Raw genomic sequence first — 12,818 nt, 5'->3', positions numbered from 1 at the left:
CGCAGGTGGAAGCCAGCCCAGGCAGGAGACTTATCTCCAATCAATCAGCAAAGAGCCAGAAGTAGAGCTGTGACTTAAGTGGCAGAGCACCAGCCTTGGATCCAAAAAACTAAGAAACAGTATGCAAGCCCTGAGTTCAAGCCCCAGGAAATAATAACAGTGTACACACACACACTACTGGAGCAGAAGTGCAGACTGACTGTTGCATGTCACTCATGTATCTTGAAGCCCCAAATCAAAAATAAACCATTCTTTTTTTCACCAATGCTGGGGCTTGAACTCAGGGCCTGAGCACTGTCCTTGGAGTTTTTCAAGGCTAGACCTGTACCATGTGAGCCATAGCACCATTTCCAGCTTTTCTCTATGTATGCGCTAACGAGGAATCGAACCCGAGTCTTCTTGCAAGCTGGGCAAGCACTCTACTACTAAGCCAAATTCCCGGCCCCCTCAAAATAAACCAAAGTATATATCATTTCTTTTTCTTAGCACCTACAAAATTTTGTTGAACTCTGACATAAGTCAAATGTTGTTGCATAAATATTAACATTAATCCCTATACATTGCTATTTAAGAATTCACATTCAATTATTTAACTCTCTGATGACTATTCTGTCAAGATTAGCCTCAAAAGTTTTTTATAAGTTTCTTTAAAAAAAAAGGATCTGAAATATCTATACATTGTAAGTTATATATATATGTGTATATATATGTGTGTACATATATATATATACACACTTGGTAATAAGGTACAGTCTATTTCTAGTTATTTATTGTCTATTATAAATCACCTGTGGATGAGTCCTTCAAAAATAATATTAAAAAATGTTTCCCAGAAGAAACTAGAAGTTAGATGTTTGTGACAACAAAGCTTTAACCTCAATTGTCTTTGAAAATGACAAGACAGTCATCCCCCTTGTATGCAGGTGAAAGAAAACATTTCAGTGCAAGAAAGAATTAGATGCAAGAAAAGCCAGAGGCAAACACAGGAAAGATGCCCTATCTTCTGATGGAAAACAGAAAAACGAACCTAAACACTCAAGAAAAAGCCCATTGTAGGACCAGACTTCAAGACTCAATTTGTCACACTGGATACCCGAGGGTCAAGATACATTTCTTATCTGTGTAACCAACCCACTCTTGCTATTTAAGGCACCCGGGCAGAGCACATCTGGGGGTCTTTAGGATGAAGTCCCTCCCTGCATGAAGTACACATCTACACTAAACCAGGCGGGCCAAAGGTTTGGAAGGTAGAAATGGCAACAAGTGGCTTACTGGCTCCACGACCATAAAGTACAACAAGCAGCCTAACTTCCTGGAACTAGCTGGCAGAGAAAGCTCAAGGCAGAGGCCCTCATCTACCTTCCCTCCCTTGGCTTAAGTTCATCTCACCGCCACCCATGCCTGGTTCAACATTCCAAGTCCTACTGGCACTGGGACAAAGGTGAAGTGAGGTGGTGGAAAGGAACACGTAGGGAGAGACAGGTGAGACCGAGAGACAGCCAGGTTAGGCCCCTGGCTGAGAATCACAGGCCAGGCATGGCCTGGCACTCCCAGGCCCCTTGAATTCTGCCTCTGTTCCAACCGATCTTGCCAGAGGCGAGGCAAGTAGGTGAGCAGAGCCTCTGGGAGAGTGCAGCTGCGCAGACGAGTCTTCCAAGAGAGAGCAGCGCCTGCAAGTAAAGGCTTGGAAGGAGGTAATCACCCGAATGGGGAGGCCAGACTGCTCAGCCACGGGGAAAACACAGACTATAATTATTGCTCCCTAGGTCTGAGGAAGCTGCTGTGCCAAAGGGAAATCAAAATAACCATGAACACGGAGGAAAGACCACCTTCAGCCCGCTTCAGGGCCTGACAAGGGCAAAGGGACCGGGCGTGTCACTGTCTGAAGGAGGGCTGTGCGGTGACTGTCAGGCAAGCCCATTCTGGTGTACTCTTCACACTGGGCGAGGTCCACAACGTGTCGTGACCATGGCACGATCCAGACGACCGCATTAGTCAGGGCAATTTAACCCGTAGGAAGTGGCAACTCGCAGACCTGCGGTTTTCCCAACCCTCGAGGTCCTGCATCCCTGGCTGAGACCCATCTGACAGGTAAGGCCACATACACGATCAGGCCTGAGACACAGGAAGCTCAGCATAACAGGGCAATGACCTTGTTCAAGGAAGTCCATTTCGCACTAATACAGGCTGTGCTAGAGTAAGAATAAAGTGTTATATTAAACTGTATTAAAATGAGTGATCTTTCTGCAATTTTTTTCATGGATACTTATTAGAAATACACAACAAACCCAATGTCTGTAGCATAAGAATTCTCACATACACGCAAGAGCTGTAAGGATAACATGCAGCATTTAATTAACAAACAATGGGGAGACTACTAGAATGTCAATAAGGTTCATTCACTACATGATAGAACACTTCCATATAGAATGCACTCCAGCAGTTAAATCAAATGAGCTGAGAAAGTTTGAACACACACTGGAGCCAATTTCTGATGTATGTCAAGTGGAAGGCTCAGTTCACTGGTAAAAGGCCCCCTGGCTGCCTCAAAACCCTTGGTTCAGACAGAGATGGATCTATAGCTCAAGTGGTTCTAGAGCACCAGCCTAGAAAAAGCTAAGGGACAATGCCTGGGTTCCGGGACAAAGTCATAGCATAGACTAGAACACATAAGATTTCATTTATGTAAAAACTACCATGAGGCTTATATACAATACACGGCATACAGGTAAACAAACAGACGCTCTGAAGAGGAAGACAGAGCCCACGACAATGTCTTGCATCGCAAAGTGGGTGTGGGGGGGATGAAACCACTTTCTATTCTATTTAATTTTATTTAGTAATTTAGTCGACAAATATTTAGAGCTTGCCCTGTCTACAAGGGGGACCTTTCAAATGACAGGGACATAAAAACAAACTCAAGGACAAATCCATGCCCAACTTCTTGCTCAGTGGCCCAGCTCACTACAATTCTCAGGCTGGAACACTGTCACTTCAAAACAGTCCGCATGCCCCAGGAACAGGTATACTTTTCATGACATTGGCTTTTAAAATATATATTACACCAATGCCTGGCTTCTAGGGCCTGCCATCCTAAACTTACTCTTGGAAGGCACAAAGGCACTGAACCCGTCAAGCCACAGAGAGCCCTTGGTGATGCTGTTCCAAAGGGAGAAATGCCGCCCTGCTGTGACCCAAGAGCACAAGGGCAGCTCCTTCCTCCAGGGAGCCCCAGTCACTAGAATGGACCCCCTCATGCAGGGTCTGCTTAATACACATCCATTACACCTTGGGTTGCACAGGAGTGAGTACGTCTCAAACCACCCCACTTCCAGTATTGCTTTTATTTGGGGGGGGAGTCGGTGAGGGACAAAATAGGCAGCAAACTATAAGTTCTTCACAAACATAAAAACACTTGAGGCAATGCCTGGCTTATTCCTAACTCTGATACCATGAGAAGAAGACTGTAACACGTGAGGACCCTCCAGACAGGCAGGAAAAGAACCAAATCATGGAGTGAGACGCCAGCTAGAAGGAAGCTGCCATGCCCTAATGGTTTCTCAGCCCCTTCCCGCCCCAGCTCCTCCACCTTCTCCACTCTTCAAGTACAAGTGTTTGCATAAATCCACCACCTACCCCTCGCCAACAACTGGGGTTAAAGCAGGGTTTGTCAGAAAAACTCATGAGACTCCCCTCCTTCTCAACCCATAGCTGGGTGTGGAGCTGTGTGCCTGTCGTCCTTAACTACATGGGCTGAAATTCAAAGAACCACAGTTCTGGCCGACCTGGCAGAAAAGTCCTCAAGACTTCATCCTTAACAGGCACGGTGATGCATACCTGTCATCCCAGCTATGAAACAGATTGTGGTCCTACAAGGAAGACAGGCCTCATCTCAAAAATGACCAGGACATAAAAGGGCTGGTGGTACAGTTCAATGGTAGAGTATGACTCTAGTGAGCACCAGACCCTAAGAGCTTAAACCCCAACACTAAAAACAAAAGCCCTATGCGAGACCAAGGGTTCAATTCCCAGCTCTTCAAAATAAATTAATAATAAATGAGTCAACCATCCACAGGGAGAAGAATTCTGAATTAAGATTCCTATGGAAATTCCATTAAAATGGCATTACTTAAGAGAATATTGAAATATTTTAGGAATGTTTTTCTGACATGAGCAATAAAGCCATCAGTTGTGAAAAATACATCCTCAAGTTTCAGTGAGGTTTGCAGATTCCAAGAAGCCCACTAAAAACATCCATTCTTTACTCCTGTAAACCTCCAAGCTACCAGGATACCACCGTTAACCACAAACCAACCATCCGCCAATGCTTGCATCCCTTTGCTTCTCCCAGCCGTGTACTAGCTGCTTCAAGCTCGGCTGAGTCCCCATCCCTGTAGAGATACTCACAATCACTAAGTGACTTTCCAAACCTAACCATTGGAGATGGGAAAGGAATCTGCCATTTCCAAAATAAAGAATGTGAGTGGGAGCAGAACACGCGTGGCAGCTGTGTGATCCTTTTCCCTGGCACAACTGGGCTGAGGCTACAGGAATGCACACACGGCTCTTCAGGCTTTCACTCTGACGGGAGAGGAGCGTTCAGACAAGTGTTCAGAGATGAGAGAAAGATGTGGGGGAAAGAGGGGAAAGGCTGGACCCTAATCACACCTGATTCTAGTCACCAGGACGGGGATGGAAAGGGGGATTTCTGGACAGGAAATTCTGGGAGTTGTTAGTTACAAACAACATCTTTCACTGAAATCTTGGACAGCTGTTAAGCCACTGCTTAAAGGAACGAATGTTGGTTACTGTTATTTTTAAAGAGTCTCCATGACACAAGGTCGTTTCTAGCCAAACTAAAAGGAAGGGCCCAAATTATTTATAAGAAATCATTTCCCTATCAGAGGAAATATTATAAGCCTTTGAGATTTTTATTAAATTCTCTCCAAGAACAGCACGCTTGCCTTAAGAAAAAAAGACATTTAGTAAATACCTGCCTTTCCCTTTGTGTGTGCATGCATTTGAGAATTTGTGTGTGTGTGTGTGCGCGTGTGTGTGTGCGTGAGCACGTGCAAGCACACACACGTGAGTGCAAAGGCATGCATGTGTATGTGAATGTAAGGTCCTAAGGGAACAGACTTCCCCCAAATGGTGAAAGGAACTCAATAGCTAGTGCACTGTCTTTCATACTGAGTAGCCAGGAAAACTTCTGAAAAATAAAAATAAAACATGTGTTTCTTCTCTGAGCTACTGAAAGCCTACCATTTCTGAGTATTTATTAAACAACCTTCAGCTCCATTTTCTAAGTAAATGATCCCACCTTATCACTTTCATTCTTCAAACTTTCTTAGAAGTAAACAAACCAAATAAGTAGAGAAGAATTAACCAGTCTGTGGTGGTATCTGATTTGCTGTATTTCCCTTCACAAACTTCATAACAAAGTTTTAGAATGTGTGTGTCTCTGAGAAACATGGCCTATTTTAAATAAAAAGTTAGTTTAAGACTTAACAGTAGTCATCTGTAAATAAGCTTTTTTTCCCTCAGACATCCATGTCAAATTACTTAGAACCAACAGGGAAGTAAAGCACATTATTTTCCATGCAATATTATAGGGAAATCAAAAGCCAGCAGCTAGAAGCAAAGGTGTCACTGGCCTCAGAAGGCTTAGATCTGAGAGGATTGTGGTTTGAAGCCAGCCTTGGTAAAAAGTCTATGAGCCTCTTACTCTCCAATTAACCACCAAAAATCTGGAAGTTGAGCTGTGGGTCAAATGGTAGGGCACCAGCCTTGAGCAGAAAAACCTAAAGGACAATGCCTAGGCTCTGAGTTCAAACCTCTTTACTAGACAGACAACAACAAAATCACTGGTATCAAAGGTTATGTTGAGTTTTTAAAATCCATTATGCTTTTAAAATCATCTAGAATAATAACAAAAACCTACAAAGCTAGATATTGTCAATTTGGAATGAAAGAATGTAAGTTAACATTTCAAGACGATGCACTCATGCTATTCAATGGATGAAGAACTCGGTCTATGCTCTATTCTGCTCACACCTTGAAAATAAGGTACAAAGTCAAATCCACACCAAATCCAAAATGGTATGGCATCCAAAGGTTTCATTACTTGTAAGAGCCAGAAGCACCAAAATTAAATTTCTCTTCTTATCGCCTCCTCCTGATCTTTGGTAAAAGTGTTCTAGATGAGCAGAAAAGCCAAACACGGGGCAGCAGAAGAGGGCACAAATGAAGCCAGTAGCTACATAACCTGGAAACTTAATCACCAGCTTCTGAATCACAATGAAAAATGGAGAGCTCTTTGAGAATCTTAAAAGGCAGATATTATTAAGATCTTGAGAGAAAGTTTTCAACATGTTTCTCTTGATACGAGTTGGGTGTCTGATTGATTGAGTTCCCACTTCCCCATGATAAATAATGTGGACAAAGAAATTCAGCCATCTCCCAACTCAAGAGCACAGCTTAGGATTAAGGAACTGGCCCAACATCGAAAATACTTATTGTCACAAATAAAACTCCCTAAGTGACACTGGATAAGGGAGAAGTACTTCTCACATGTCCAAGAATTACTATATGACATTCAAAGTACTAAACGCATTCCATTGTGTGGTGTGTGTGTGTGTGTGTGTGTGTGTGTGTGTGTGTGTGTGATAGAGAGAGACAGACAGACAGACAGACAGACAGGCATAAAGTTGATAAAGTTGGACTCAGAGAGACAGGGACTAGAGGCAGAGAGAAACAATAGATGTCCTATCCAATCCTTTCTTAACCAAATGGAAGACCTTGTCAGGAAACTTTCTCTTTTTAACAGCAGACTTACAGAGGTATTTAGAAACTAATTCTACTGAAGTCTACTTTAACATCTAAGACCTTCACTCTTCTTACAAATATATCATTAAATTTCAGGCCAAGGCTTCTCTCATATTAGCTGGCAAAATAATCTGCCAAAGATTGTAAAGTTTGCCATTACAATTATTTTTTAAGTATGAAATGTATTCAACATACCAGCTGCTGAAAATGCAGCTTTCCTGGAGAAAGAACTCAGCCTAAAGAGCATTTTGTAGATTAAGATTAATAATTAACTAAGTATACTTCTTTCCTGACTACTTACTGGATACCCCCACACTAAATAAAATATACCTCAACCAAAGAAATCTAACAGAATTATCTGTATTCGAACTTTTACAAATACTTGCTGAGATTTAAAAGACCTGCATAAGTAAAGGACAAAGAAATGAAACTCATGAGTTTTTCACACATTAAAGGAACACTGAAATTGGGCTATGGAAAGCTTTTTAATAGATGACTGTCTTACCACCTATGACAGCAGAAAAAGTTAACCCAGGAAAGATTCAGTAGTGGGTTGTAGCATGCCAAAAATCAGAAACAAAAATACTGGACACAGAGGCACTGAATTACCTTTAAGAAGATAAGAAATGGAAAACCCAATCCATTTATTAGAAAGTTCAACACTGGGCTAATAATGCTCCCACTTCCTGCATTTATTCTGGAAATGAATGAGAACTTTTTTTTGATGGGTGACAGTTATTTCTGATACTCAGAAATTAATACATGGACTCACATACAAATCCCATTCGATGTCTTCAGATATGGTTCACACAGATTTATGCCATCTATACACTTTCTACAAATCTAGCATATTCTGGAGGTTAGGATGGAGCTAATATGAATATAGTAAAGGTCTTATCTTGGGAATAAAACGGCCATGCTCTTGGAAAAAATGAAAACTAGACTACTGTGCTTGTATCGTCATGCTTCTTCTTCCTGGTCCTAGAGCCTGAACTCTCCGGCTCCTTTTGCTGAAGGCTAGCTCTCTACCATCTGAGCCACCGCTCTACTTCCCGTTTTCTAGTGGTTACCTGGAGATGAGTCCATGGAGTCTCCTGCCTGAGCTCTCAGCCTCCTGAGTAGCTAGGATTACAGAGGTGCCCGTCTTCATCCTGCTTTTTGACAGCTGTCCCTACCTGCCGTACAGCCTTGTCAAATAATTCACCTTTGGGCTTGAAAATGAATTTTCCAATTGAAACTTATCTTAAAAAAACTAAGATCACTGTTGGAAGTGTAGCAAATGAAGATATTTTGTTACCATACATAATTTAAATGAGATTCTTGAATGGGTGAAACTAATAGCTCTTATCAAGCCTTGGGGAGCGGGGCACCTTCTGTATAAATACCTCTGTGGTAGCTAGGGTAGAATGGGAGATCTTTTGACTCAAGACTAGCAAGAACCTTCCATCTGTCACCTGACTGCGCAGCTTCAGAGCTTCAGACACAGGACCCAGTTTCCTCCTTCACCTTAATGCAGAGAATCAACCCCAGCTCTGAACAGCCAGGAGGCAGGGGCACTCACCACCTTTGGGTTTTCTAGTTTGTTATCTGTTTCTTTTTCATGCCTCGGCTTGTAAATGTATAAGATAGGAAAACAAATCAAAAGAGGAAAAGCTCTCATTAGATTGCCTTCTTAACCCAAGCTAGGCAGAAAGAGAATTAATCGATATTTAGTACTGTGGACCTGCTGGCTCTAAGAAGGTAAACAATAGCAATAAAACAGAAGAGAATCCTATTCACCTTTATTTTTATCATCACTGTTATTATTTGGCTGTGGTTGATCACCGTTTTTCTTTAGGGCTTTCCAGACTGAGAGCCCAATCTGAGAACTAAATTTAATTGCTCAGTGTCTCACCAGAGAGCACATATAATTCTGCAGCCAATTCAAGAAAATGAAGGTCCGCCTTTTCTTGGTAACCTCTGTCTTTAAAGATTTTTTTTTTATCTCACACACAGGCTAAGATAAAAATCCTCTCTCACTGCAGAAGCCAACCTGCGTTGTTGTTGTTGTGTTTTAACTAATTATTCTGAAGGGAGATGGAACTTGGAGAGGGCAGCGTTCATTTTTCTTTCTTTTAGAACCGAGAATGGACACATAACTCTTTTCAGATTTATTTTCATGACATCCATCTCCTACTTCTCAGTGCCGCCAGGTAAACTGAGGACTCTAGAACATCCCGTCTGGACGAGGCCTGGTGCCAAGTCTAATCAATGGGCAATTAAATTAGTCACCAGTATCTTGATGGGCGGACAGATGGATGGATAGATAGGTGGACGGACGGACGGAGGGACGGACGGCGCGCGCGGGCCGCGGTCTCCAGTCTCTGGTAACTGGACTGCCCTCAGACCTCCAGCACTCGGGGCACCACCGGGCCCGCGGGGAGTCCCGCGCGCACCCCGGCCCTCGCCGGCCGGCCAGGGGACCCCGGCCCGGGCTTCCCGGCCCCCCGACTCCCGCTCTCCGCGGAGATCAGGCCTGGGAACCGCACTGGCTTTCGTGGCCGCCACCCGCGTGGCCAGGTCCCCAAGGCTCCAAGCTCCGCCGCGGGATGGGAAATCCTGGGGCGCCGAGCAAAAGCTCCATTTCCACGAAGGGCGAGGGGGGAAGCACACGCGGGGAGGCCGGGCCCAAGATGTCCACTGTGGCCTCAAGTTCACCGCGGGCGTCCCCGGGTGGGCCTGGGGGCCGGTGCCCGCGGGGAGTGGGGGGGGGAGAGGCGGGATCCCCGCGCGGGCGCTGCGCCCCCGGCCAGCCCCAGCCCCACCCCGGGGCCCGCCGGCCGCCCGGGCCCCGGACGCCCCCCCCCCCCCGCGCCCCTCTTGGGGTAGGGGAAGCGGACAAAGCTTCCCCCGCCCGTCCCTCCCCAACGGCCGCTCCGCTCCGGGAGGGAGGAGAGGCGGCTAGGGGCTGGAGGAGGGGGGGCGGGGAGGGAGCTACTGGAGGGGCGGGCCTGGGCGGCCCGGGAGGAGGGCCGGAGGAGGGGCTGGGAGGAGGGCAGGGTTCTCCAGCCCAAGATAAACAAATTGTTCCCCTTCACGTGCGGGCGGGGAGGTGAGGCGCTCCCCCCGCCCCTCCCCGCGCTCCCCTCCCCCTAGCCGGTTCTTTGTCACCGCGCGCCTGGCTAACGCCCGCGGGGGCACCGACACCACCCCTGGAGGGCGCGCCGGGGCCTCCCGCCGGGGCCGTGCGCGGTGGCAGCGCCGCGCGCCCGCCGAGGCCACCCGCGCCGGGCGCTGCGCAGCCCCAGCGACCCGGGCCCGGGGCCCCGCGCTCCTCCCGCACCCCGGCCGCCCGGCCCTCCCCACACTCCGGGGCCGCCAGCGGGCTGGAACCCGCTGGGAGGGCGGGCGGGCGGACACCTTTCCCGAGCTTCCGCCGCGGTGCTGGGGGCGGGGGGGGGGGGGGGGAGAGATAAGAGAAAGGATCCCACCCTGGGCTCCGGGGCGGGGGCCGCTCCGTCCTCCCGGGAAGGCGGGCCGGGGGCGGCTCCTCCCCCCGCGCCCACTCCCCCGTCTTTTAGCCTCGGCGCCCCCCTTCCCTCTGCTTCTCCAGGCTCGTAAAGTTGGAAGGGGAGGGGGGGTCCCCAGCCCAGCCGCACAGCCCGGACTGGGCGCCAACCCTGGGCGGAGCTGTGGGCTCCCACCCTGCCGGGCCCCGCTCTCCCCCCCACCCTAGACACGGCTCCACCTGCCGGGCGAGCCGGGGTCTCGGGCGGCCGCCGCGCGGCGCCCCGCGCCCCGCATCCGCGCGCACTCCCGCGCGCACCGCCGCCCCCGCTCCGGTCTCACCCACTTCAAAGTTCATTCACAAAACTCTCCGACTTTCCCGGAGACGCTCCGCGCCCCCCTCCTCCCCGCCCTCCCTCCCGGGGTCCGCCCGGCGATTCCCGCCGCCCCCCGCGGAGGTGCCGAGCGGGGTCGGGCGACCCTCGGCCCGAGCCCCGGAGGCGCGGCGCGGGGCGCGGCGGGGCGCGGGGAGGAGGAGCGAAGACCCGACTGCGGGACTCGCTCTCCTTTCAATCGGCTGCTGAGCCGGGGAGGGGGAAAGTTTTCGGGCTCCTCACTCGGCGGCTCCCCCGCCCCCGGCAGTCGTGACTGGCTTCTCCCGCGCTCGCCCCCTCCTCCCCCGCCTGACAATCCTGACAGATTAACAGGTAGCGACCACGGCTGCTTGTATTTCATTTTTTTTCCCCTCCCCGGGAAAAGTTGCCGTTAACCCTTCCGATCCAACCCCGCCGCGTGCAGACGAGCCCCCCGGCCCCCCGCGCGCGCGGCTCCACGCCCCCCACGCGCGCCCCGGCCCCGCGCGCCCTCACCATGATCAGCGTGTGGTTCCTCTGCTCCGCCGAGCCGGCCTCCGCATCTTGCTGGGGTTTGTTGGGGTGCTGCTGCTTGCCGGCGCCGGCGCCCGATTTCTTGGCCCTCTGCTCCAGGGTCCGCTGGTAGAGGCTGACGGTGTCCCGGCGCTCCAGCTCCAGCTGCTCCACCTGAGCCTGCTGGTACCTGTTCTCGCAGTGGACGTGGTGCCGCCGGCAGCCCTCGATGCGCTGGCGGAGCCGCTCGACCACCGTGCTGTGCTTGGGGACGCCCCCCGCCGGGCCGCCGCCGCCGCCGGGAGTCCCCGCGCCGACCCCGGCCCCGCCGACCGCCGCCCCGCCGAGGCCGCCCAGGCTGCCGCTCAGGCAGACGCTGCTGCCATTCGCCGCGGCGGCGGCGGCGGCGGGGGCCGCGAAATCCCCCATCCGGCTCCCCGGGCACACTATTTTGGAAGAACTTTTTTTATCCACACCCCCCCTTCTCCTCCCCTATCAGCCTCCTCCTTGGGTCCAAGGATTAAAATAGTTTAAGTGGAACGCGGGGGAGATGCGAGCACATGGATGGAAACAGCGATCCTGACGGGGCGGAAAAAAAAAAGAGGGGGGAGAGATTTGGGGGTGGGTTTCTGTTGTTGTTGTTGTTGTTTCCTTTTATAAACTGTAAAGCTCGAGGGAAAAGGGGGGGGAGGTTGTTATCGAAAATACCATCAGACACCTATCCACAAAAAGAATCGCAACAAACTGAGCCGGGCGCAGATCGTCTGGCGACTGGAGGGGAGCCCCGCGCCGCGCCCGCCTGCGCCCCGCAATCCATGATTTCCTAGTCCATTCCGAGAGGGTTCCGGCGGCTGGCAAGCATCCTCCTCCCCGCCCGCCCCACGTCCCGGGCGGCGCGGCCCGCGTCCGCACGCCAGCCCGTGCCCCGGCGCGGACGCGCGGCGCGCACTCACTCCACGCCGCAGCGGGACGCGGCCAGCTCGCTCATGGCGTTTTCCGTCCACAGAAAAGTTTTGGTGTGTACGCCGCCCCGCGTTCTCAAAGTACTTTGGCGGCGCGGCTGCATTTCACGGGAGCCTAGGTACCGAGTCCCCGGGCCGGGGGAAGTAAACACGGGGGCAGTCCTGGCAGGAGGAGGAGGAGGAGAAGCCGGAGGAGGAGGAGGAGGAGGGGGCGGCTGCAAAAGTAGATCTCCGAAGTCCTCTGCCCGAGGCCGCCGCGGACGCTCGGCCGGGCCGCCGCCGCCGCCGCTCCTGCACCATCACAATGATCCGCCGCTCGCCGCCGCCGCCGCCGCCGCCTCCCCGCGCCCCGCCGCCTCCTCCTCGCGCTCCTCCGCGGCCTCCTCCTCCTCCATGCCAGCGGAGTGATATCAGGACGCGCGAGCTCAGTAAACACGGCAGCCGCGGCTGGAGCCCGGAGCCGAGCCGGGGACCGGGCGCAAAACCCGGCCCGGACTCGCGCCCCGCAGGAGCGGGCGCGGCGCGCGCGGCGCCTCCCGCCGGGCTCCCAGCCTAACCTCCAACCGGGGCTCGGGGGAAGGGGGGCCCTGGCGGCCGGGACCCGAGGAGAGAGGGATGGGGGGCAGAGGAGGGCGGGATCGCGAGGATGAATCAACTTTTCACGAGGGCGCGCGCGCGC

At 51.2% G+C, this 12,818-nt stretch overlaps 1 protein-coding gene across 1 annotated transcript in view; it reads right to left on the bottom strand.

Annotated features, from left to right (window-relative positions):
• The window catches only part of Maml3 (mastermind like transcriptional coactivator 3), a 295,728-nt gene extending 283,183 nt beyond the window's left edge, over nucleotides 1-12,545 (bottom strand). Inside the window, exon 1 of the mRNA XM_090356926.1 lies at nucleotides 11,181-12,545. Within this exon, the coding sequence (XP_090213052.1) occupies nucleotides 11,181-11,606 (426 nt within the window). The 5' untranslated portion in view covers nucleotides 11,607-12,545. The remainder of the gene's footprint in view (nucleotides 1-11,180) is intronic.
• Nucleotides 12,546-12,818: the final 273 nt, after the last annotated feature.

Source organism: Megascapheus bottae, chromosome 23 (genome assembly GCF_031878675.1).
Source record: "Megascapheus bottae isolate mThoBot1 chromosome 23, mThoBot2.hap1, whole genome shotgun sequence".
Classification (NCBI taxonomy): Eukaryota; Metazoa; Chordata; class Mammalia; order Rodentia; family Geomyidae; genus Megascapheus; species Megascapheus bottae.
This window is presented reverse-complemented; position numbering and strand designations above follow the sequence as displayed.